Source organism: Macadamia integrifolia, chromosome 14 (assembly GCF_013358625.1).
Source record: "Macadamia integrifolia cultivar HAES 741 chromosome 14, SCU_Mint_v3, whole genome shotgun sequence".
NCBI lineage: Eukaryota > Viridiplantae > Streptophyta > Magnoliopsida > Proteales > Proteaceae > Macadamia > Macadamia integrifolia.
The window spans coordinates 29,141,379-29,167,724 of record NC_056570.1 but is presented as its reverse complement, the minus strand read 5'-3'; the positions used below and the strand labels follow the sequence as shown (position 1 = coordinate 29,167,724).

Here is a 26,346-nt window from a genome sequence, read left to right as displayed (position 1 = left end):
TTTTTCAAGGTATTTTACCCGGTGGGGGGAACGTGGGGGGAGCGGGGGGAAATCGTCTGCAATTCCAATCTAACAATTCCGTGAAATACCACCTTCAGAGGGTGACACGTGTATTGATACCAATGCAATGGTCCAGATCTGATTTAAATGACTATTCACTAATTTAATGTTTTATTAGTTGTACCAGATCTGAACCATTGTATTGGTATCAATACACGTGTCATCCCCTGAAGGTGGTATTTCACGGAATTGTAGACGATTTCAACCCGAGGGGAGGGGGGGGGGAGTGTGGTCCCTACCTTTTGGATTCTTGTTTATAAGTGAAAACGCAACAAGTTATAGATGTTGATCTCTAATATGTTTTATTATGTTTATTTTTTATAATAAAAAAAAGGGCAAAAAGGTCGCAGTACTTATAAATAATTTGAGACAACATTCTTCAACTAAGAACCGTTGATTTAATCTCATCCAATAACCTAAAATTTTATCTCTCTCCCCATCTCCATGGGCAGCCCCCTTTCTCGACTTCTCTCCCCTCCCTTTCCGAGTCCATCGCTCTTGATTGTATCCTCTTAAATTTTCTGCTGGATTTCTACATTCATTTTCAAAGTGCGAATGACTGATTTTAAGTAAGACGTCTAAACTCTTTGATCTTTGCTTGGTCTTTAGGAGATGATGACTGCGATGAAATAGGTAGTATTCCAAAATTATGGATGATTTATTTTCTGAAGCCTAATTTGTGAGATTTTTACTAGATCTCAGATGTAGTCTCTGTAATTATGATAGTTTGATCGGGTTTGCACTAGCTTTTAAAAGAACAACAACATAGAACTCAGATGACGGAGCAAATTTGTTGGAAGACTCATTCGATCTTGGCATTCATGAGGAGTGTAGTCTGGAAAGCATTCCTTGCCGCATCCAACAGTCTCATTAAAAATTACTTTAATGAACTCTGAGTAGTAGGAGAGACAGAGTTGGGAAAGGGATGGATGGAAATGGGTCTTGTGGGTTTGTGATGGAGGAGAGGGGGAGGATGCAGGAATCATGAGAGAGAGAGAGAGAGAGAGAGAGAGATCATATTTAATTACTTTGTAAGAGTGCTGAGTGCCATGAAACACTCACCGATCTATAAAAAAAAAAAAAACTCACCGCAAAAGTTGGGAGTAGGTTATCATAAAATTCAGTTAAAATCATTTGACGGCTCAGATTATCCCTGATGCCATATGTATGGTTAATATAAGAAATGCTGATAAATAAGTTCGCAGAACGTACGTTTTGCTACCATTTACCCAAAAAAAAAGAGACATATCCTATTGTAGTTATAAGTGTTGTTGGATTTACAGTCTTTATTTCCATTCTCATTTCCTTGAGGCTGTGTTTGATAACCAAGAGAAGAAAAGAAAAGAAAAATAAGAAGGAAAAAGAATCTACAAAAGAATAGAAAATAAAAAAATAGTTAAAAAATAAAAAATTACGTCTATTTGGTTACCAATAGAAAAAAAGAAAAGAAAATTTTTTTCCCTTATATTTTCTTGTGTTTTAGGCAAGATTTATTTTATTTTATTTTATTTTATTTTTTGTATGAGAAGAAAACTTCATTGTTCCAAAGGTGAATTTTGAAATTCCAGAAAAGAATCTTTTCTTGGTTCAAGATATAACAGACACAATGAGAATTTTTTAAAGCAAGAAAATAGTGCAATTTTGTGTTTTTTTTATGTTCTTTTTTCTATTGGATACCAAACACAGCTTTAGTGCTTATTTTATATCTGCATACAAGTAATATTATTCATATAATAAAGGAAAGTATTTTTTATTAAATGATTTTTGTGGAGGAGTGTGGGCCATGCGCCCATCCATATGAAGTTATGAAATGACCAACCAGCCCCACCCACCACCCTTTGAAATGGGAAATGGTGCCTCTATTTACGCTTCCCTATACATTTTCAATTGCCCCGCAAATATGCAAGACCAGCACCCACTCACAAGAAACATTTTCTTTTTTTTATTGAGGGGGGTGGAGATAATAAAGTAGAGATTTACTACAGAAATATTGTTGGCAATAGGTCTCAAATCGATCAAGACCGATACCAATCTGAATCACCCTAGATGGATTGTATGGGATGAATTTACCCCTATTTTCAATTAAAATTATTTTATATTGCTTTTACCTTTTGCTTTTTACATTTGGACCATGACAGTGGATCGATATCAGACTCTTCAAGAATTGAGATCGATCTCAGCCGATTTTGACCGTTTCAATCCGAGTTTTAAAAATTTCCCTGGTTTCTCACCAATCCATCCCCTGGGACATGCTGCAACCAATTCTAGATATGTCTCTAGTCACATTCCGAAATCAATCATTGTCAACACCTTTGATGTTCTTCAGCCTAGAGCAATCAAAGTACTTTCAGGTGGCTGGCATGATTGAATGGGATTTGATATGAAGAAGAGGACTATGGGGTAATTGGGGGTCATGGTTTAAGAAATCACAACCAGGGTTTGGATCGATCAAAGCTGATACCAATCTGACCTCGATCCTCTTGTATCAATCAAATTTTACTTGTAAATTATCCAGAGGTTCTAGATTCCTTAATATCTTCCAATTGCAATGATTATCGATTCTTGTTGGTCATGAAAGAAATTTTGGTTTCCTTTTGCTTTTTGTGGGGAAGATGAAACATAATGTATGCACATGGTCGTCGCTATCAGTAATCAAATAAGAGAGAGAGAGAGAGACTCGTGTTGAGTAAAATATTTGACTCATGAAGATTTGCCTAGGTGTAAGAAATGATCAGATCATGTCTGAATCAGTTGGAGTGTTTAATTTTTTTTTTAATTGGGTTATATATTATTTTTTTATACGTATTATTATTTTTTTTTAATGATAAAAGGGTTATATATTATTCATAGACAAAAAATTTCATCAACAACTAAACAAAACCCTAGAATTCTTATTGGTTGTTTTCAATATTAGCCACACTTCAATTCTTTTCACCTTCAAAGTAACTATACAGCCTCACGCCTTCCTCGCTTGGAGAAGGAGGAGAAGAAAAAAGATACTAAAAAAGAGTAAGAAAAAGAAATGACTCATTTGAGTCATCGCGTACAAAGACGGAGCACTTATTATAGAAAAAATCTGGCCACATTGCTGGGCTGCCCGACCTATGTCACTCTCTCCCTCTCCTTTGGAATTACCCTCATGCCCTTTCCCATCTAGTCCTCCTATTTGTTGAGCCACTAACTTGGTGTGCTCAACCTTTTTTCACTTATTATTTATCTATTTAGATTATTTGTTACTTTTTAACGGAATTCAACCGACCACCCTAATTTTTTGAGTTGAGATCCCCTGCAAGTATTTTCACGTGTACATACACTTTGGGTGCCAAGATGTGGCCGCCATTTACTACCATTTAAACAATGAAGAAGGGTATACATGGTTACAGCATAATAAAAAAAAAGTGTTGGCATAAGAAGCGTACGCCTACCTTAACCTACGTGCAAGGGATCTGAACTCAATTTTTATTGGGAAGATTGAGAAATCCCAAGCAGAGTTTCAAAAATTGGTGAAACAAATTGGGAATCAGCCAGGATCGATCCAAATTTCCACTGTTTTGAATCAAAACATTCCTGCCAAGATTCCCTTGATATGGTAATTCTTCAGATCAAAAGATCGATTCTAGGTTTCTTAGAACCGGCTATGAACCAATCTGAATCGGAATCAACAAGGATCAATTCTAACACCGATTCCTATTTCTTGAACACTTGATCCATAACCCATATAAATCCTAGCAACCTTTTTTTTTTTTTTTTTTTTTTTCTTCCTGTTACTTGCTAATCAACTGGTCCAATGAGACTTTACTCCCACACTAGACTGGAAGGGAAAGTAGTAAGGAAGGACACATGATTCATGTGTGGGTTTAGGGATCACGTTGCACAGTTAAAAGAAACCCCACCCATGTTGTTTCAAATTGAACTTTCACAAATTTTATTCCACTTTATTAGGTGGATGCCTCCCATTGATGATAAAAAGTTGCATCTCAACTATTCCTGTTTTAAAAGGTTAAAGGGAAAGGGAGGGGGTTCACTAAAATGCTGTGTGGTCTCGTGTCGTGAGCATGTGCAAAAGCATCAACAGTACTAAAATTTCATGAGGGGTTGGGTGATCATTTTGATTGCTCTCCCTATATTTAGGCACATAGGGTCACATTGCCTTTCTCATATTTGGAATCGACGGAGACTAATTTCATCACTGATTCCTGTTTTAAAAACCCTAATTTCAAGCCCATGTAAATCCTCACAACCCATAGGAATCATGTGTGGGTTTGGGGATCACGTTGTACAGTAAAAAGAGCCATCACCGATGTCAAACTTTGAAAACAAAGTTTCTTCCACTTTATTAGTTGGATGATTAACATTGATGATTTGGTTGCAATTCAATTATTAATCTTAAAAGACTAAAGAGAAAGAGAACTCTGTCTGTCTGCCATATGAAACGCCCAAATACAACTGGGGTGAAAATATCCAACTGTGACAAGGGCAACTAAAGTCTCAGCCCCCACCTCTTGGGCGTATTAGCTTTGCATAAAGATGATCTTTCACAAACACTGATCTAAGCTTCTTATGGGTCACTCATTCCTTCAATTGCACTGGAATTCCTCGCCAGTCTATGCCCTTATCCACCATATGCAGGTGGCTTCTTCAATAGGGTTCCTCAAGTTACAACTTTCCTTAAGACTACTCTAAAAATTGTGCTTAGGTGACCCAACTAGATATGATATGTTTGTCACTGGTTGTTAGCCACAGTTTCAGTATCACCTTGTTCAGATCTATATTTCATATCAGTACTCTAGCTACAAAATTAATATTTCTATTTTGATTTTAACAAAAGTACAAAATTTATTATTATTCCAGGAGTTAATGATGAAATTCAACTACACAAGAATCCAATCATAGGGTCAAATCACAGTGGATAAACCTAGCAATGGAAAACTTATTACTCCATATCATAATATGAATTTGGATTCTCTCCAATGGGCTGAATCCTCTAACACCATCTCACACCATCCATGAGGAGAAGATCGGTGCTCTCATAATGTAGAAAAAGCTCATTTTCAAGGGTTAGTTTTGGAAGCCAATTGATCGTTGGACTAGATGTTTTTTAGGCCAAGCTGAATGAGTATCAATTCATCATGAGGGTATCAATCAAGAGGATATTTATAGGAAATGCCAGAATCCTATAGGGTTTGTGAACCTTAGGATGATCGATAAACTGTCGTTCGTGGGTGAAGGAAAACTTTTCCTTATTGGGGAATTTACTATCACTCCTCGACACTTGGCCTATATGTACTAAAACTCCCCTACCTTTTACTTTTTTACTAATATTCCCATGCTTTTTGACTTTTACATATCATTCTCCCCTGCTCTTTCTAAATCCCCAGATTACCCTTCCTTTTCACTTGTAACCTATTACTCTTTTTCAAATTGATTGGTTCAAATCATGATGTGAACTAAACCACTAACAAGTTTTGTCTCATCTAATCATCAAGAATATTATAAATTCAAAAAAGAATAATTTTGTATCCGATTTATATCTATATCGGAATCATATGTTCCAATCGAGTGCCACACTTTTTTTTTTTTTTAATCATTAGATTGCCTGAGACCAATACCAATCTAATACTGATAAAAAAAATAGATTACTAAATTTATGATGATGGATGAGTTAAAAAAAATAATAATAATAATAAATAAACAACATCTTTGATGATTGGATGAGAAAATAATAAATAATAATAATAATAAATAAATAATATCTTTAAGGACACATCAGCTATGTCAATATCCTTGATGATTGAATGAGACAAAACTTGCAAGTGGTTTGGTTCAAACCATATTTTAAACCAATCAATATGAAAAAAGTATAATAAGTTACAGGTGATAAGGAAGTGTAATTAGGGGATTTAAAAAAAAAAACAAAGGAGAAAGAAATGTAAAAGTCAAAAAAAGAAAAATATCAATAAAAGTGTAAAAGATAAGGGAGGTTTTGTAAATATAGACCAGGGAATGATAGGAAATTCCCCCTCCTTATTTGTATATGCAATAGTAAATTATCAAATTTTAAAATCAAATGCAATGCTCCCTAGTGATGGCGCATGTACAACAGGATTTGCATGGCTGATAGCTCAACTACCGATGATGATTGCTCACTCCACGTTTTTACACACACACAAACAGAGAGAGAGAGAGAGAGAGTTTAAAAAAAAAATCACAAAACATGACTGTGTTTTACTTTTGGGAGATGGGATGATGCAAAGGTTGTAAGAGAGCATTGAAATTGGTGGGATGAAGTAGATCCCTTGCTTCAGTTCTATTAAATTTGTAAGATAAGAATCTGAATTGTATTTTCAGTTAGATTTTGTGTTGAGTGGTATCGGTATTGGTCACAGCCAAAACTGATACGATACAAATTGGTATCAGTAAGGATCGGTCAAGAATCGATTAAGGATCGAAAATCGTACAGTTTTCTGGGATCGATCATGGGATCGGCTACGATCGGTCAAAAAATGAAAAAACCAAAATGAAAGGAGGAATTAAAAAAAAAAAAAAAGTTAATTCCAAAATTTTCAATGTCGCATTGGGTTAAAAAAGAATTAATAGTGAACCTTAAAACATAAAGCTGAATAGGCTAAGAGAATCCTCTCCAGTGAAATTCAATAAACCAAAGATAAAAATCGAAGAACTAAAGAAGGAAAACCCTTATCCAACATAAGATGAAAACTACCACAATAGAGACAACCTGACCCTTGATTCCCAACAAAGTGTCTACCAACCAAATCATATACCATCATTCACACCACCACTAAGGTTCCATCATATATATTCTAGGATATACAGCCACCACCTAACAATCCAATTCTTCCTCCTCCCCACCAAATAGACCAAAAAAAAGTCTCTAATCTCCATCGCCTATCAATTCCTTTTGATAGTATTATTCGAACAAACTATATGATGAGGCATCAAGGGGATGGATGAGGTATGTGAGCACTAGAGTGACCAACATCAACACATATGCAATAGCTTGGTCTATCGATGTCCCATCACTAGTTGGGGCAGGAACAGGAGTAGGAGCCATCAGAACCGCCATTTTTTTTTTTTCCCTTCTTAAATCATTTGTTCGAAACCCTAGATCTCTCTCTTCTATTCGTCCTTTATGAGTTCAAGTTTTAAAAAATATATTTTCTAATGGATTGGGTCGGATCGGTATCTGATATCCAGGACGATACCGATACCCACCTCAGGATCGGTTAGGTATTGGTATCGGTCTCAATCCGATACAGCCGATCCGATATCGATACTTGATTCCATGATATTGAGGATAATGGTTGTATTTATAAGAAGATTACAACAATTTGATAATAATTTGAATTGAGGTTACAACCATGAGTATAAGACTAATCTATGTAACAGCCTTTGAGATAGATTTAAGGACATGGGATTTGAATTGAACGGGATGTTCCATCAGTTCCTTGTGGGGGACTGGGTTCACCCACAGAAAGCAGATCTTTTCATTCCTGTATGAGATTGCTACAAGAGAAGTATTGCTTGATAATGATGATGAGGAAGACGAAGAGAATTCTATTTCAAAGTACAGTGAGAAATTAGAAATTGCATTCGGGTTGATAAGTACAGAACCTGGAACAATCCATAGAGTAAGAAATTCGCGTGTTTGTGTGGATTGCCTCGCATAGACCAAGTTCATTTCTAAGGTTTATGATCGAGAAATCATCATCTGGGACAGGATTAAGTGATTGAAATTGTTAAGTTTGTCTCCAATTCTTGCCCCTTTTGAAGATTGACCCCTCCGACATGTTTTGGTGGCGTTCCGAATGGGAAAATTTTCCAAGAACTATGATCGCTCAGCGACTTGGAGTATATAATGTACTATCGTCTTGTTGAGCAAGTCATTGTAATTTGGGGTTTTTTCAAGCTAGGGTTTCAGGGCGAGTTTTCTGACCGCTGCTTGGGTGTAATCTCTCTTCTACGTAGTGAAACATTTTCTTCTTCGCCTGAGGACATAGCAGACTACACTGGTGTGTGAACCTTGTTAAATCTCTATGTTATGCAGATCTGTTGACTGTTTATTTTCGTATTAGTTGGTTTTTGCTCTAACAGAAATCTCCAACTTCAACATTATTATTTTGTTGGAGGGAAAGGAGGGAAATGTTCTATGGACAAGTATTTTCTTCTTCAAAGCTCAAAGCTTCAGACCTCTATGCATCTGTACAGATGAAACTATTTTACATGTTGAAGCCAAAGAAAATGACAGAAATTAAGGAGCAAAGAGAGATGTTCTAGTTACTCTTTAAATCTAGTAAGGGCCTCTAAGCTCCAACTACAAAGCTATATGAGTGATCAAATTCAGCTAGATTGTTTTAGGAGCAACAGCATTGAGCAGTTTTCATCAAGTATGCTAACTACAGCTCTGAAGTGAAGAGATATCACTTCCAAAAAAAAAAATATTTAATGGTAATAAAAGAACATGAATAAAGTCGAACTACTCACATCATATCAGAATATTCTTTCAGTAAAACTGCTAACAAGAAGCTCCAGCACCTGAAAACAAGATATAAAAGTAAATTAAATTAGGTTGAAGATTTTTTAATCAGTTATGCCCATCTAAAGTTACCCAGAAAAGGCATTTGTAGTTAAAAGCTAGAGCTCCTAATTTTGATCTAGTCGACACAAGTACTCAGTTGGGTTTTCTGTGATACCTTAGTTTTAGATTCTTACTTTCCCGTGATACTTTTATGCTGTAAGATGTAGCCAAACTTTCCATTCCATGGTTTCTTTGATCATGTGTTTAGCTATGAGATTTTCTTATCGGTTATTTCCTTTTGTGTCACCCTTTCTAGTCAATGTTTTAGCTGTAAGGGTGTTCTACAGGAAACAGAGAAAAATGTTCTTTGCAATCATCCATAGATTGGGAATGCAATGTAGAGAAAGTCCATGATAGTACATTTGTTTCACTATCTTCTAAAAGAATTCATGGATAGTGGACATGGTAGTGAAACACAGGGTAAAAGTTTCATTCTTGCAGTAGAGCGTTTCAGTTTGTTACATCGTTCTAAAATATGAAAAAGCACTTAAGTTAGGGATCTTAATGTGAAGAACCAGAGACCTCTGTTTTCTCACTGAATTTAGGGGAAGCTCATCCATTTTCCCAAAGTTACTACATTTAGAAATTTCGTTAGGATTGGAACGTATTTCAATACTTATTTTAGACTAACACAAGATGCTGCATTCATTTTATCCATTCCATGGACAATCCTGTCTGTATCCTTTAACTGTTCACCCATATTATGGCTTGGAATGCAAATGAAGTTCTCTATACTCTAATAATTTGTGATCAATTAAATTTAATAAATGAAATTGTTTGTTAAATTTAACAATCGAAATGCTAAATTTTCCATTTCATCTGCGGATATAAAACAGTGAACCTACAATTTCTTTGCCTTTGATAAAGAGGTTCAAATGGTAATCCTCTGCTCTATCTCCTAAGGAAATGCAAAATTGATTGATTGAACTGCATTACAAATATGCAATTATTTCTATGGATCTTCAAATGTCTACAAATTCATGAAAGTTTCTAAACAATAACAAAGACTGGTTGTGAGAGAGAGAGAGAGAGATTAGAAAGCTGCAACATTTGGGAAAGAAGAAATGAATGAGGTTAAAAGAACACCTTTTTTTCTTTTATTTTTTGTCTTTTAAGACTATGCTTACTGCACTAATAAAGAGCCAAACCCAAACAACAGTTTGAACAATGATGGATAGCTTTATTTCTTGAATTCAAAAAATGGGAAGGATGAGAGCATATTTTCCTGACATAGAAGGGAAAAAAGTCATCAGATCTTTTGTGAACTAGTGAATATTTGACATCTGAAAGTGAAGTCGATAGAATATTCCGTTCTGTGTTCGAGCAGGGGATGCGTGTAATTGGATGTCCATACTTAGATTATTTCTAGACTGCATCAACATATTTTCAAGAAGGATATGTTAGTAACATGTTTTGGCAGCTTTGAATAAGCAAGTCAAGTTTCATATATTGTACTAGAAAATGTATTCCAAATAGATTAAATACAGTTAGATGATGTAGTGAATAGTAAAGCATTTTAATTGATTTGGGGACAGATGGTAACAGCAATGGAACATGTCACATGAACCCTTATGATGAACAGAACTAAATTGCACTTTCTTGAAGAATGGTATTTCTACTAAACAGATTCAGCACCAAGTAATGAAAATGAGGAAACCTCAATTACAAAGCAAAGAGATGGAACCAATGGGAGTCATAAGGACATCCACCCTTAAAGTCAGACATGCTATCTTCCAGATACTTGCAAGCATGTATACATGGCATGACAAAGCTCTTATTTTTTACCTTCTCCCCCCCCCCCCCCCCTTCTTCTGATTGCAGACTTGCAGTTGAGGGAATTACAACATATCAATGGAATTGTTAGAGGTTCCTTCTTCTATATACTGGAGGCAACATAAATGACAGCCCACTCAATGACACTGACAAAAATCCCAGACCATACCCAATTCTGTCTGTAAAAGCAGTTCCACTCAGCTCCAATATAACCAATTAGAAGACAACCAGAAAAATGTGCCTCAACAAAGTGCAGATACCCATTGATTATTTATCCTTCCAGAGTATCGAGTGTGCGACACTTGGAAGGCCTCAGTTAGAGCCATGTTTTAAACATCGATACTCTCTTCAACTTGACTACTGAGACTCCACCAAAACAGCTTCTTCTTTAGAACAGTGAGGCCAGAATGGTGAGAGTGCCACAACCTTCCCAATGATGATAAGGGTTGGTGAAACCAAGTTTGCAGAAGTAACTTCATCAATGAGATCCTTAAGTTCTGCAAATACCTACATAAAGGTCCAAAATATGTGGAATTAATTACTAGTAGGGAACCTGTGGTCTTCATCAGGTACACACAGTTGAAACAAAGGAAAACTCAGTCAGGCTCACTCACCACCCGTTGTTGAGGGGTAGTCCCTCGTTCTATTGCAGCAGCTGGTGTATCATGTGGTAGACCATGATGCATCAACTTCAGAGCAAGAGATGGGAGAGTGGACAAACCCATGTAAACAACCAAGGTTGAATCAGGATCTGCGGCATGCTCTGCCACAAACAGGGGATCTGTTCCTCCCTTCCTTGAGTGCCCTGTCAGAAATCTAACACTGTTTGCAACACCACGGTGGGTCAATGGTATCCCCAATTCTGCTGCTATCCCCGAAGCCGCAGTAATGCCTGCACCAATAATAATCCAGTGACCAAGCTTGTATTTAAATTAAGTGGCTTCTGCTTCAGTTACAGTTAATGGTGTGAAGCTATTCTCTTATGTTGTACCTGGAATAACCTTGACTTGAATCCCTTGTTGTTGCAAAAAATCCATCTCCTCTCCACCTCTGCCAAACACCTAGAAACCCAAGTAAGAAATTTCATATTTAGACCAATTTTGAAAAATCACAAGCATTCTCAAGTTAATTCCGTTTTCTTAGAGAATCATTTCTACGAACAGGTCATGGTAGGAACTTACCAATGGATCACCTCCTTTTAGCCTCACAACAGTAGCACCAACCTCCGCAAAACTCAGAAGCAATTCATGGATCTCCTCCTGCAAAACCAATTCCAATTGAGAGGTCAATGTTAAAACTTCTAAAGGCATATACCTCTAACCAAATTCTTTGGCAACCCAATAAATTTCTGAACAAATTTAAGATCAGAAAGACTTAATTTTTTATGCCCAACAAGGAAAAAAGAGAACAGAGCATGATCCAAATCAAAAGAAAGTTTATGAAGAGAAGAGGACCTGAGTACGGCTATGGTAACCAGCAGTCTTCCCAACATAAAGAAGCCTAGCTTCTGGTCGCACCATGTTCAACAAATCATTCGACACCAATCGATCGTACAACAAAAGATCAGCACTTTGAATCACTTTCATCGCCTTCAGCGTCAAGAGCTCAGGATCACCAGGCCCAGTCCCAATCAAGAACACATTTCCAGGCCTTCTATTTCCTCCTTCGCACCCTTCATTCTCTCGTTTCTCCCTCAAAACCTGAAGCAACTTCTTCAGCTCGGGCAACTGCAGAGCTATATCAGTCTCTCTAATGAAACTTGAATTCGAATCAATTGGGAGTGAACAAGAAGCATTAACAGATGGGTCTTTGTATAACCATCTATCTCTTTGATATCTCTCCATGGAGTGTTTTTCAGTAAAAGGAGAAGGGGAGGACGAGGAAGAAGGCGTGTAGGACATGGAGCAAGAGGGCTGCTGCAGATTAAACCCGCTGGGTTTTCTAGACTGGAATGTGGAATGAGTAGCAGAGAGAGATGAGAATCCATTGACGAGAGCCATCTCTTTAGAAATCTGAACCACAGTAAGACTAAAAGGAGAACTAAGAAACCCAGATTCAAGCGAAAAAAAGGGTTCATATTTATACCTGCGCGGAGGAGGAAAGAAGAGTAAAGATCGGTGGCGGCTTTCTGCAAATGATGTTTGGGAGTTTGAAAAGTTAATAGTCAAGAGTGGCTTCTGAAATGGATTGTGGGTTGTGACGTCCCCCTGGGCAGATTCATTTGAACCCAAGGAAAGGGATGCAAAACTTGAAATTGGGATCTGCATCAGGTCGGTCAATCCGATTTGGTTCCCCATCGGCTCAAATTGATCAGAAATTGGTAGGGGTGTCCACGGGTCGGTTTGACTCGATTTTGGTTTGAGTGAATCGGTTTTAGTGTGGAAATGTTGAACTGAACCAATAACAAAATTTTGGTTTTGGTTTTTTGTATCGATTTATAATTCGGGTTTTGGTTTTTTGTCCATTTTGAATTTGATTTTATATACAAAATTATGCAAAACTTGTTTTTTGTTTTAATAAATTTTGGACTGTTTTCAGTTTCTTACCGGTTTAGTTTCAATTTCGGTCTAGATTTTGAGTCGGTTTTGGTTTGGTTTTGGATTCCTTCGATTTTCAGTGTGATTTGGTTTGTTAGGAGAGCTGCAATATTCCAAACCAAAATCGGCTCAATAAGGCTTCAGTTCGATTTGATTCGACTGTTTTTTGTTCAGCAGTGTCGGTTTAGGTATTGACATCCCTAGGTATAGGGTTTCAAAAATCGATGAATTGGATTGAAAATCAGTCAATTCGCCTTAGAATTGGCTGTAACTGATCCCAATTTTCATTGGTTCAAATCAAAATATTTCTATCAAGATTCTCTTGAATTGGTGGGTCTTTCAGATCAAGTAGCTAATTCTAGGGTTCTTGAGGCCAATTCCAGCCAATTCCAAGCCAAACTGGATCGGAATTGATAAAGATTGATTCCATCATTAATTCTGTTTTTGAAACCAGATCAGGAAAGAATCTGAACCGACCAAGGATTTAGTTCATGGTGTCAATATCGATATGTAGTTGGTGATACATATAGGGTTATGTGATCAAAATGGTATTATCGATACATATAGGGCTATGTGATCAAAATAATATTTTTTTAATGAAAGAATGGGCTGATTGATCAATCTATCTCGATTAAGTATCGATATTAGTTATCAATTTATGGTCGATCTAATATCAATATCTAAAACCATGGAGTTGATCAGATTCTTTCCTAATTCTAGAAATAGTTTATGAATCGGCCGAAAATGAGAGTGATCTTGACCGATTTCATTTCGAGTCGGCAAATCCGGTACTTTTGACCTTTGGCCTTCTAGGGCAAGAAATGTCAAAAACAGAAAGGGGTTGGATCCTCTTGGACTTGGATCTCAGGGTATGAACTATCAACTTTCAAATTATGCGGTGTCTGTGTTTACTTATGGGCAGATGGAAAATTCTAAAATGACGGCTGCGATTGTAGCCTTGCTCTACGACCCACCCACTGTATTGGTAACTGGTATGGTGACTACTCTATGGAGGAGAGAACTCTACTTAACAATCTAATGGGCTGGACATGTTCCAGACAAAAGTTAGCCCAATTCGACCTAAGTCCAATCTAAGTGACACTACAAGAAAAATGGTCAATTGCTACATTTTTTTGTAATGGGAAATAAATCCGGTAATAATTGATAACATATATTACGGTAATATTTTTCCATAATATATAATTTAGTATATACTATGGCAAAATTTTTCCATGGTATATAGTTGTATATACTACATAATATTTTCCCGTAGTATATACTTAACTATATATTACGGTAACATTTTTCCATAGTATATATTTAGTATATACTATAGTAATATTTTCTCGTAGTATATAGTTAAGTATAAAGAATATAAGTATCTACTTAATTTATATGACAGTAGTGTTTTCCGTAGTTAAGTATATATTATGAGAAATATTTCTGTTTTCCATAATATATACTATTAAGGGATCCATGTATATACTTAGGCATATACTGCGGTCTACAGATTTCCGTAGCAAATGATAAAAATAAGCTTTTAATGGGATTATATATTGCAGGTTTTTGTTCCATAGTATTTAATGAGATTATATACGATGGTTTTTTGTTCCGTATTATTTAATTGGGTTTTATATGATGGGGTTTTTTTTCCGTAGTATTTAATGGGATTAGATACAACGATGTTTTTTTTCTGTAGTATTTGATCAATTAGTTAGAGCCTGTTTGGTAACCCTCTTGGGGATGATCTGTTTTTGTTCTTTATTTCATTTTGGAACAGAAACAACCAAAAAAGTATTTGGTTAATTCGTTTTTGTCGCTGAGCCCAAGGAACGAATCGGTTCAAAAACTCATCCCAAAAGTGGAAATCAAGTAACACCTTTTAGGTGTTTCTTTATTTGAAAATTATCTTATAATGGAGGAAGACGATTTTACCATAGAACGGCGTTCTTAGAACAGAATCGTTACCAAACGGCCTCTTACAGTCCAATTCTTTCCCGTAAAACCGTTCCCGCTGAAAAATCAAATAGAGGGAGGGTTTCTTTCTCACAACCAAAACCTCACTGCTCTACACGTCTCTTGACCTTCTCAATCCATCGAGGGTTTGTATTCTCCGCTCGGCTGCTGTTGCAGGTCCTTCATCTGCTGTAATCGGTTGTTGTTGCTTAAAAGTTACAGGTATTCTATGGATTTTTCTATTTGATCATGATGCTCTGTTCTTTGGTTTGATTATTGCTCTTTTTAAATGAAGAACAATTTGCACAATTGTTACTCTTCTCTATCTCTCTCTCTCTCTCTCTATTCTGCCCTTGCATGTAAGCTATGCTCTCTCTCGATTTTGCCCTTCATTTTGCCCTAGCATGTAAGAAGAGACGAGGATGTCTGCTATGATCCCAATGCCTTATCGATCCTGCTATCTCTCCCTCTCGATTCTTCCCTAGGCCCAGTTGAGGGTCTTGCTGCCTTAGAATCCTGGGTTCTCTGTGTTTTGGGTTTAAAATCAGAAGGTTAGCTATCATTTTCCATATTTTACTCCCTGTAACTTGCTCTGGATCGTCTTAGTTAGAAAAATTTTCCCTGCCCTGTGGGTACCTTGGTTGTTCTGTGATTGGTGGTCGCTGCTGCAATATTGGGATTATCATTCGCTGCATTGTTTGTCCATGAGTACTGCTACATGTGATGGGGGAGAATGGATTATTGTTATGAGGGTTTTTTCCTATTACATTATCTGGCTGCCTTGTGAAGATTATTTATTTCTATTGCATTACTTGAGTTCCTTCTTGTAAAGGTTATTTATTTTCTTGCGTCTCCTTCATGGAGATTATTGTGCCTTCTTCGTGGAGCTTATTTACTTATTTACCTCCCTTTGTGGAATTTATTTGCCAGTTTCTCCTTAATGGAGATTATTTGCTTGTCTACTTAATGGAGATTATTTGTTGTTTCTTATTGAAGATTATTTGCATGCAGCAATGATTTATCCATTTGCTTTTGCTGCTCTTCTTTGGGCATATGTTACTGCTGTCTCTATTTCTATTGGTTTTCTCTGGCCTACAACGATAATTTTGTCATCATATATTGTTGCAGTTTCCTAGCCTGTTGCTGCTATGTTCTGGCTTGTGACTGATATATTCTGCTGCTTATATAATCTTTGTCGGTTTGATCTGCTTATGTTTATTCTGGTGTTGTGACTTGACGGTTCTTCTCTCGGCTGTTCGTTTGTGTGCTACATATTTGGATGTCATTGCTGGCTATTGGCTTTCACAATGGATATATCTTTGGAGTTTTCTTCAGTTTCTTATGTCTATACTTATTGTTCCAATCTGGAGCCTTGAGATATATATATATATATATATATATATGCTTTAGCTTGAGGGAGTGTGTTATGGTGTTGACATTTATAATTTGTTGTAGTATTTAGGTGTGTGTCTAATAGTCTTGGTGATGTTTAACATTTGTAGTGAAGTTAGAAGTTTAAGAGAAGTTGTTTCATACATATAGGATTTCTATTGCTTTGTACTTTTTTTTTGCTATCCACGATTAGAACCTATTGACTTTCTATTCTCTCCCACTATCTCCTTCTTTCCTTCTTCTTCTTCCTTGATCCTGTTATTCTAGATCAAGTTTTGTCACGTACCAGTTGATGTGTGTTGATATACATTGTTGTTTCTGGTCAATTCTTATTACATCTGTAATTGATCAACTGATCCACTAACGGTCAGAAGATTCTTTATGCATCAATCAGATACTGCCAATGAATATGATGATCGACTGTATAACAACATGATCACATTCAATCTGAGCTAGATTGGGATCTGTCAACCCTTGAAACCGTGAGTGTACGCTATATAAAACCAACTCTTAATAGCCCCTTCTAAGACTAGCAGCAACTCCTGCCTAATTAATCCTGATGCAAATATTAAACCCTGCTAGAAATAGCCTTTAAAAACATTGAATAATCCAAGTTAACCGAATGGCTGCATGTAATTATCTACTCTCCAATATCTGATCAATAAGAATTATACGCCTTCATGTAGGAATCAAAGTAAAAATTGAATAATTCTCTTACTTTGTTGATACTTAGCAATAGCCAACCATTTCTAGTAATTATGTACTACAACAACTCAAATTGATCTTATTGAAAACCCACTTGTAGCTTGACATGAAAAATTCACAAGAACTGTTGCAACACTTCTTAGGTTTTGCACCTCCATCTCTTCGAATCCACCAGTTCAGATAACGGACATGGGGCTCTGACCGAGAGGTTAGTTTCTTTCTGTAATGTTGTGTTGAATTCCATGATTACTCTGTTTCAATCTCCCTCTCTTTTTAATCATATGCTATCTGGTCAGGAAAGAGTCATTTAGATGATGAAATAAAAGTAAAAAGCATACTATTATCTTGTTAGAGACTTATCTTACTTCTTGTTTTTATGCTTTCTTTTAGATGGAGCAATTTCTCTGACATATTCATGATATCATGTTACTTCACCCATAATTCTTGCAATTTCTCTGGCATATGCATTTATGAGAAATTGCTCCATCTAAGGCAATTTCATGAAGCAGAAGCTGATGAACTTCCACTCAAGTGCATTTGCAATATTCATGTTATCTTGTTGCTTTACCTTAATTCTTGCTTAATTTTAATATTAGATGCTGAGTTGCAATACATTGCTTTCGGTTAACATGGGATTCCTTGTTATATCTCAGAATCAATGAAACCAAAGGCTCTGTGATGATTAATCTAACTGAAAGCATAAGTGGTGCTTTGTTCCCACTATTCAGGTGTGTAGGTTCCAACTTTTTGTCCTTTGTATTTTGTGTTTTTGCAGTTATGCTTTTGTTTTCTTTTCGGTTATTATAATACAGAGTTGTTGACCCTCAATCATAGAATCGTACAATATTTGTAGCAATACAATGAAATTTCTCAAGAAAAATGCAATTACTGGATCAAAGATCTGTCATTTTCAATGAGCCCATACCACGAATTCAAACTTGTTTTGTGGTCATTAGTTTATCACAGGACTTGAAATATGCTCCTGTCAGTTAAATTTATCTTCTTTTTTTTTGTCACCAAGCTGTGTAGTTTGATTTTCAGTTGAAATATGCTCGTCAGTTAAATTTCTCTTTTTATGGGTTTAGCTGCTTAAAATGCATCAGATAGTCTCCTTTCAGTCGTCCATCTTTGATTATCATTTTAGAGTTAAATATGTTCTTTTTCATTCTTATAGCTTTAGCTACTAGATTCAGAAAGTTCAGATCTTTTACCTTCTTTTTTCTGGTTTTTCAGGACAGTGGAATTCATGATCAAAACCCAGTAGTGTAGAGGTTAGAGTCTCTCCAAGTGAACCCCCAGAGGAAAAAGGTAACACTGATGCATGTTGCTCCATTATCATGAAACTGTAGTTAACATAGTTTGATTCATTTCCATTAAATTTTTTTTTTTTTTTTAAGTATTGTTGTTCCAATTCTGTTTGGTGAGAGACATGGGACTACATTTTTCTTATCCCTTCTTCCCACTGAAATGGTGAGAGGATTTTCTGCTGTCAATTATATGTTAATTCTCTGTTTATCTCCATAAACGGTGTCAATTTCAATGTCTGCTCAATGTTTGAAGTTCCTGGCTCAGGCTAAAACTGTGGACCATGTGTTTCTGTATTGACTGTTGTAAATCTGTTATGTTACCATTGCACACTTCTGTTTTTCTTTTAGTTTAATTTTCCTTTCTTTATCTTCCTCAATTGCTTTTTAAGGTTTCTTTAAATTTGCAGTAGAGTTGAATGAGGTTGAGAAATTGGTTGCCTCAAGCTAATTCCATGATTTTCTGGCCTTTTTGGTTAGAAATTGCCATTTAGTGACATGGGGAATGCACTTCATATTCAAAAGATAAGTCAATGTTTGAAACCAAGCGAGTGCTTTTTGTTATGGGGATCATTGCTATAACTATTATATAGTTTCAGTCCTTGCTCCTTCCCTATAAAAATGTTCTTTTCTCTGTATATCCTGATGGTAACATTACAAAACTTAGAAATTACACCTTTCCAGTGGAAGTCTCTTCCCCTAAATCTGCCATGGTTGATCGCTCCTCTTTTCTCAATGACATAAACATGATAAATTCATCCGTCACCATTGGAGTTGTGGAAAATAATGATAGTACCTACATGGGAAATGGTACTACTAATGATAATGAAACAAAAGGGAAGGATGGAGGCATAGAGAAAGGGGAAAGAATTTCAGGTTGTTTTCCTCATTTACTTGTTTATTAATTTTTTTTTTTTTTTTTGGGTTTTTTGGGGGGTGGGGTGTGGTGGAGGAGGAGAAAGGGGTGTTTTGTGATTCTAATATTCAGCTGTGCATTCTATTTTCTTTTTGTGGATGTTTTATTACAGGGAATTTTTATGTAAATATAATTATTTAAAAAAACAAAGTATAATTTTTACTACGGAATTATATTTCCGTAGTAAAAGGTATTTTTTTACTATGGTATATATCCATTGTAAAAGAGTTATACTTTACTATGGTATTATTTTTCCGTAGTATTTAGTGATTTTATACTACAGTAAATTACCGTCGTTTATATTCAATTTTAAGCTACAGTATAATAATTCGACTGAAATTAATCGTCATATATAGTTCAATTACTATGGTAGTTTGTTTTTACTATGGAAAATTTCCTTAGTAAAAGAGCAAATTTGTTGTAGTGTGAGCCAAGCATGCACTAAGATGGTATGTGTAGAGTGCCACAAAGAAGGTGATTTGATAACGTCCATAATTTGATATAAGAATTTAGTCTCAAATTCATTCATATACTCATGTATTGGCATGCATCCTCTTATGATGATTTTAAAATCCTCATGCTTTTATTTTTCATTGGACCAACCCCAATAAGTCGAAACTTGATTTAGCAATAGATCTTACGTCCACTTGTCCAAAAGGGTCTAACCGATCTAACCTGTCATGTGGCATAACTAGATGCCAGTTTAAAGATTCTGTTAAGTTTGTCTCGAATTCTTGACCCGTTTTGAAGATTGACCCGATCTGATATATTTTGGTGGCGATCCGAATGGGAAATTTTCTGAGATCTGTGATGGAAACAGAGGGGTTGGGTCAATAGGCCCCGTGGTACGGTTCGACCGGATTGACTGCGACCCAATGGATCAGCCCGCGACTTGGAGTATATATAATGTACTGTTGCTTATTGAGAAAATCATTGTATTTTGGGTTTTTTTTGAGCTAGGGTTTCAGGGCGAGTTTTCTCGCTGCTACTTGGGTGTAGTCTCTCTTCTGCATGGTGAAACATTTGCACCCGAGGACGTAGCACACCACCCTGGTGTGTGAACCTCGTTAAATCTCTGTGTCATGCGGATCTATTGTCTCTTTATTTTTTGTGTTCTTGGTGTTTGATCTAGCAAATTCTAAGGATACTAGTTGGGCCCTGTTGGCATAAGCCCACCTTGAATCCAAACAGGGCCTGAGTTGAGAATTTCAGGCTTTGAGTCAAGGTAGGGTCGGGTTAAGCTTGAGGCCTCAAGCTAAGCTCAGCCTTTTTCTTCCTCTCTAGTTGCCGTCTTGGGAAATTAACTTCTTTCTGTTGACTAATCTTGCTTACTTTATAAAGTTAATTGTTTACTATGAAATAAGAAAAACATATCTTCTATTGGTACTAGCTAGTAGGAGAATTAAGATGGGCTTCTGAACAAGGTCTGAGGCTCTGAGCTATCAAGATAATGTAGGTGAGAGTTCAGATTGCATGAAGAGATACAATGTTAAGTTCTTTAAAGGATCCTGTATCAGTGCAGTTGTATGGTTCAATGATCAGCTATGCAAGGGCATGGGATGGAAACCCAGGAGAAAGAATGGATTTCTTGCAGAATGGTTTGAACCTTACGGTCCTTTGGATTATACTGAGCTCTCTCCTTGATGTAGACTCAGTCTTACCAGTTGGATTTGCTCTTATTTTCTTGCCTTCAGAAGAAAATAAAATAAGATGACAACTTGTCTTTCATCTAATTTCGGCTCATAAACATGCAAGGGATAGATACCACTTCCATATGGATATCATATGGGGTGTGGGATGTCATAAAGTGAGTCATACATATTATATGAAATACCTTCCATATTTTTTTTTATTGTTTTATTTATTTTATGGGAGAGGTTTTGTGCATGGGGTCGTGCATGGTGTATGACCACGCACACAGCCATTGAATTACATGGGATCGCGAGATAAGATGCAGGAACACCTTTTGAAACCCTCTTCACCCCTTTCTTCAACCTGCAAAGAAACATTTGGATAAGAAGATCCTCACAACTCTATTTATTTAATAAAATAACTTTTCCTCGAGAGGGTGTAGCCTCTGCTAGCACCCCTTTCTCTCTCTTTCACATGAAATGACTTCTTTGACCTCCATTGGAGAGGAAATGGATGTGGGTCAAAAATCCGGATCTAGAGGGGTTTTGTCGGTCTCTCTTTCTCCACTATCGTGATTGTCCACATCACCAAGGACATGTGTTGGATGTTGAAGGTAGAACTGCACCGAAGTGCACATTTAGAGAATTTGGATCCATCACTATCACGCTCCTACACTATTGACCAGTATTACTCCACGCCCCAGCTCACAAACACCTTGGCGATAAGATTTCCACATAAGCTTCACAATCTTACATGTGATATCAATCTTCACAATAACTTGGATTTCCTAGTGCCCTATCTTCTATAATTGGAAACTCAGAAATTGTACTCTTGTATATATATTGTCACCCTAGCTAATGAAAGGCAAGAGACATTTACTATCTAACATACACTTAGGTTAAAAAAAAAAAAAAATGAGATGTGCATTGAACTTTTCCTTTTTCATCGAACTTATGATGGAATTAGAGGGGATTCTATGGAGTGCATCCTGTGTACTCTGCTGTCTATTTATTTATTTATTTTTCGTTAAAAAAAAAATCATTTGTATTAAGAATAAGAAGAAAGTGGAAATAAGATACAAACATCACTGGACAAAGAAAGACACTCCAACAACAAAGAATGCCTAGTCAGACTCATCCACCTTCAACATTGCCATCAGTGGGAAAGAATGACTAAGAAATACATAATAATAAAGAAACTATATTAAATGAAATCTGGACCTATCTTGTGTATCCAACAACTCCTCATTGTTGATAGAAGGTGGCCAAGAATTGATGAGAGCTAAATTTTCAAATTTTACTGCAAACTTAGCCGAAAACTTTGTCACAAAATTAGCCTCCCAAAATCAGTGTAAATCACAACACCACTCTTTTGAACACCAAAATAGACAAAGCTATAGAGTCGCATTCAACCCACAAGTTCGACATATTTTCCACAAGGAAGCACCCAGCCACCAATCCAACCAAAAACGAATTTTTTTCACTGTTGCCAACCACCCACTTTTCTTTGGAAGAAATGATATCCCACTCTCTAAACCAGGCCATGATGAAGAAGATTTATAATTATTCTTTACTGAATTATCCTTAATTTACTAAAAAGATGTCAGTAAATATAGGCTAAATGTAAAGGAGTGATGATAGTTTTTATTTTTTATTTTTATATGAAGAAAAAAAAAAGAAATTGCATTGAGAGGAAAGGTAATTTAAGACATCAATGTTCGAGCTGAGTTTTGAGATATAGGATTTTTTTATCATCGCCATATATGCTATCCTCCGCATTAGTAGTAGGGAGTGAGCCCTAATTATAAACCAATACTTGCAATCAATTACGCAAAATCCTCACCAAATTCTTTTGTTAGGAGACAAGAAAAACAAATCAAAACAAAAGTCACCAACTTGTGTCCCAATCCTAGCGACTCAATCATTAGCCAACAGGAATAGCGTGTAGTAACTGGTGACAAATTAGAAGATGAATGTCCCAATTTCATTTTATTCCACAAACCACATCATCTGCCATGACATTAAATATATTTAACATACATTCTACGACAAGGTTTTCCTGAACCCCGCAGTGAATTCATTGTGTGAATTCGACGGAAGAGACCCTACGCATGTGCCGAAACCCCTCCCCTAGTGGCATGGCAGCTTGTGGTGTACTGATTCATGGGTGTGGGAAAACTCGATTTTATCAACGAGAGAGGAGCATCTTTCTCAATTCTTTTTCGAGGAATTATCACTTCCCTCCTCTGAATTATGCTACTCTCCACACCTCAAATGAAAAGATTTTATCTATCGTGCCTGAACATTTGATATGACTATTAAATCTACAATCTTTTTTTATAATGACCGAAATACCCCATACCTTGAACGAAGTCATGGGATTGATTCTCTTCGTTTCCATATCTCTTCTCCTCCCCTTTCTCTCTCGGTTGAAAAAGCAAAAAAGGGTAAATCGACTATGGCTGCACTTTCAAAGCTCTGCAACTAATAACTACACCGACACAACGCATTTCATTAAAATTATCCTTTTTCAGCCATTTTTTCTCTTTTTTTTTATTTGTAAAATTGATTTCTACCTCAATACACATGATGGGATCTCCATATCTGGGACCTGTACATCTAAGAAAGCTTCTTTATTTATTTTTTATTTTATTATTATTATTTTTTTTTCAATTTGCCAATAGATTTCTACTGCAACAACACAAGATGGGATCTTTAGTTCCATATCTGGACTTGAACCATCTCCCTGACCACAATATTACCCCAATGAGCCCTCGTACGAAGAACCCTAGTTATCAACTCCGAATGCTATCCTGAGTCTGGTTCTAAAGTCATCCAAGAAATCTCTCTTGTTTCAGAAATTACCGCCCGAGTCTAGTTCTGATGCCATCCAAGAAATCTCTCCGATTTTAGAAATTACCACCGAAGGAATTGATATATCTATTCGGAATACAGGATTCCCCAGATTTTCCAGTCTGCTTTCGCCAAGAAATTGTAACACTACTCCGATTTGACGGTTGTGGATTTGAACTCACTTGTTATTGTTCTTCAACTGGAGAAAACTATCGTCTCCAGAGCCGTCGCGAAGTACAAGAAGCATAGTCACTCAGCGGAGCTGAAACCCTCAGTGAAACCTGTTTGAAGCCCTCATCGATCGATCTCCCTCAGAAAATTGAGGAGGTTTGTGCTAATTAATGGAATTCCTCCGCCTATGATGGACGGAGACCTCGCAGCTCACTTTGAGCAATGCTTTAGGCTCTCCTCTGCTGATTTCGATGGCGGCTTTCCTTCAACATCAACATCGGCATCGTCATCTTCATCGGATATGGTTGCTCTTGTCATGAAGGGTGGTCAGTACGGCTATGAGAGGGCTTCGGCAGCAGAGACTGAGCTGAAAGGCGCTGCAAAGAAAAATGCTTGCAGTGAAGAAGAAGATGCAGGGAGAGGGGAATTCAGTTGGCTTCAAACGGCTTAGTGTTTGATTCGATCGGTGAAGAAGGCAATCGAACGAGTGTGAGACGAAATAGATGAAAAGGGTTTTCTACTGGTATGGGGTATTTTGGTCATTATGAAAAAAATTGTCAACTTAACAGGGATATTAAACGTCCTGGCTTAAACGTTCAGGCACGATACAGAGAGTCTTTTCATTTGGGTTTTTTTTGGGGAGGAAAGTGAAATAATTGTAAAATATGGAGAAACTTGATATTTAACTATAATGCAGAGGAGGTGAGTGAAATTTCATTATCTCGTCACATTCATAAATGAACAAAAGATATTTTATTCAAAGACAAAGTTTTGTTTCACCTGTGGATGATGAATGATGGGGCCCTATAGATGTGACCCCCTTGGCTCCCCACTTCTATCATTTCATTATCATTCACTTTGGCCTCAAGAAAACTCGATGTTTTTAATCAATTAGCTATCTTATATTTCTGCAATTCTACCAATACATATGCTATGTTTCCGTTGATAGAGGGGCTGCAGGAAAAGGCTTATATCCTTTTTAAGCCTAAAATTCCACTTCCCCATCAAGGCCGCAGCAATAATGAAACAAAATATTCCCAAAAGTACTGTTAAAACCGTAATTTACATATAATAGGGACCACAGTAAAAGCCTCATATTCTACGGAGCATAAAATTCCACTGGCCCCTCAATGCTGTAGGGACAAAGAAATGAAATATTCGAAGGTACACTCTTGTTTCCATCCATTAATAGAGGCCACAGCAAGAAAATACACTATCCCGTCAAAGCACCAACAACAATGAAAAAGGAGATTAAAAGACGCTAGAAAACAGAGATTATTTATTTGGGAGGAAGAACGTTACCTCATTGTGTGTATCTATATTTTTACACAATTGTTCTACATTGGAGATGTTTGCATGTGTCCTCCCATTGGTTGAGAATATTGCTCGGTTGAGTAGTGTTCCTATTTATTATTAGCCCTCCTCATTGGTCCTGTGCGCTCGTGTTTCCTGCATCAATAGGATAGGGTTCTTTTTTCTTATTATTAAAACCCAATAAAAAATAAATTTTAGCAGCTATTTATTTATCGCTACTAAAATGTAGTTATATTTTTCATCCGTCCCCCATTGTCATGGCAAGGATGCTATGTCGCATGGGGGAGTATGTCACGGCCAAGACACAACCTAGATCCATTGAACCCCAAAGATTGGGTGAGACACAAGAGAGGCGTTGAGAAAAGAGATAATGATATAATCTAACTTTCGGTTACATTATGAAAAAGGAAAGGTAATTTGGACGATTAAATATTACATGATGAGAATGAGAGAGGGGAATATAAAAAACAAGAAGGTTAGAAGATTATCAAAAACAAATTTAAGTTAGGGGAATATCAATAAATATAGGTGGAGTGATAGTAATCATCCCAACACCTATAATTTAGTCTATTATAAGGCAATATATTCTCAAGAACAACAACAAATTATAATAATACAATGCAACCACCATATATTTACGTTACAAGGCGATGCCATGGAGCTGATTAAGGCAATCGCCTGCATAATGGAGAAGCACATACTAAAGGCCTCATGAAATGAGGAACCAGATCCCCTCCAACTGGTTGGGCTGAGGCATCCAACGGCTGAGAAGACTCGAACACGCACCCCAATGTATGGATGTATCTCCACATCCTCTCAACCGTCAAATGACTCACTAAGCATCCAACCGGTTGGAGAGGATCTTTTTCCCTGAAATGATCACTTTGTTTTTTTTTTTCCTCAGGGAACCCAACTTGGCCATGCCCACCCAAATGTTTCCACTCCAATCATCCAGGTCAGAGCCCAGAGGTGTGATGAAAAGTTTCTTTGTTTTCCCTCCAGGTAACCCAAGATTCCAAAGCAAAATCTCCTCAAAGTCACTGAGAGTTTATTGAGAAAAAAGATACACTAGAGGCGAGAGAGACTTGAATTGATGGGGAAGAAAGGTGTTGGAATTGGAGCTCCAGATTTTGGCTTG

The 26,346-nt window shown here is 36.7% G+C and overlaps 2 protein-coding genes and 1 long non-coding RNA gene across 3 annotated transcripts; 1 reads left to right on the top strand and 2 right to left on the bottom strand.

Annotated features, from left to right (window-relative positions):
* Positions 1-6,988: 6,988 nt before the first annotated feature.
* LOC122060805 (arabinogalactan protein 16-like) lies at positions 6,989-7,144 on the bottom strand. Its single transcript, XM_042623905.1, has one exon. The coding sequence runs from the start codon at positions 7,142-7,144 to the stop codon at positions 6,989-6,991; it is 156 nt and encodes a 51-aa protein (XP_042479839.1).
* Positions 7,145-10,446: 3,302 nt separating this feature from the next.
* Positions 10,447-12,622, bottom strand: LOC122061995 (S-adenosyl-L-methionine-dependent uroporphyrinogen III methyltransferase, chloroplastic-like). Its single transcript, XM_042625607.1, has 5 exons — positions 11,884-12,622; positions 11,611-11,688; positions 11,421-11,490; positions 11,044-11,321; positions 10,447-10,936 (listed from the first exon to the last, which is right to left on the bottom strand). Exons 1-5 carry the CDS (start codon positions 12,427-12,429, stop codon positions 10,787-10,789), a joined length of 1,122 nt encoding a protein of 373 aa, XP_042481541.1. The 5' UTR covers positions 12,430-12,622; the 3' UTR covers positions 10,447-10,786.
* Positions 12,623-14,854: 2,232 nt separating this feature from the next.
* On the top strand, positions 14,855-26,346 carry LOC122061304. Its single transcript, XR_006134620.1, has 5 exons — positions 14,855-15,144; positions 17,163-17,227; positions 17,673-17,747; positions 18,253-18,327; positions 26,211-26,346. It is a non-coding gene; the product is annotated as an uncharacterized LOC122061304 (long non-coding RNA).

What these genes read in the sequence shown, in the direction of transcription:
- LOC122061995 (XM_042625607.1), bottom strand. Translation starts at nt 12,429, where the DNA reads ATGGCTCTCGTCAATGGATTCTCATCTCTCTCTGCTACTCATTCCACA. An exon ending in TCAAGTCAAGGTTATTCCAG is followed by an intron (nt 11,322 to 11,420) that starts GTACAACATAAG and finishes TTATTGGTGCAG; the next exon opens with GCATTACTGCGGCTTCGGGG. An exon ending in CTACCCCTCAACAACGGGTG is followed by an intron (nt 10,937 to 11,043) that starts GTGAGTGAGCCT and finishes ACCTTTATGTAG; the next exon opens with GTATTTGCAGAACTTAAGGA.
- LOC122060805 (XM_042623905.1), bottom strand. Translation starts at nt 7,144, where the DNA reads ATGGCGGTTCTGATGGCTCCTACTCCTGTTCCTGCCCCAACTAGTGAT.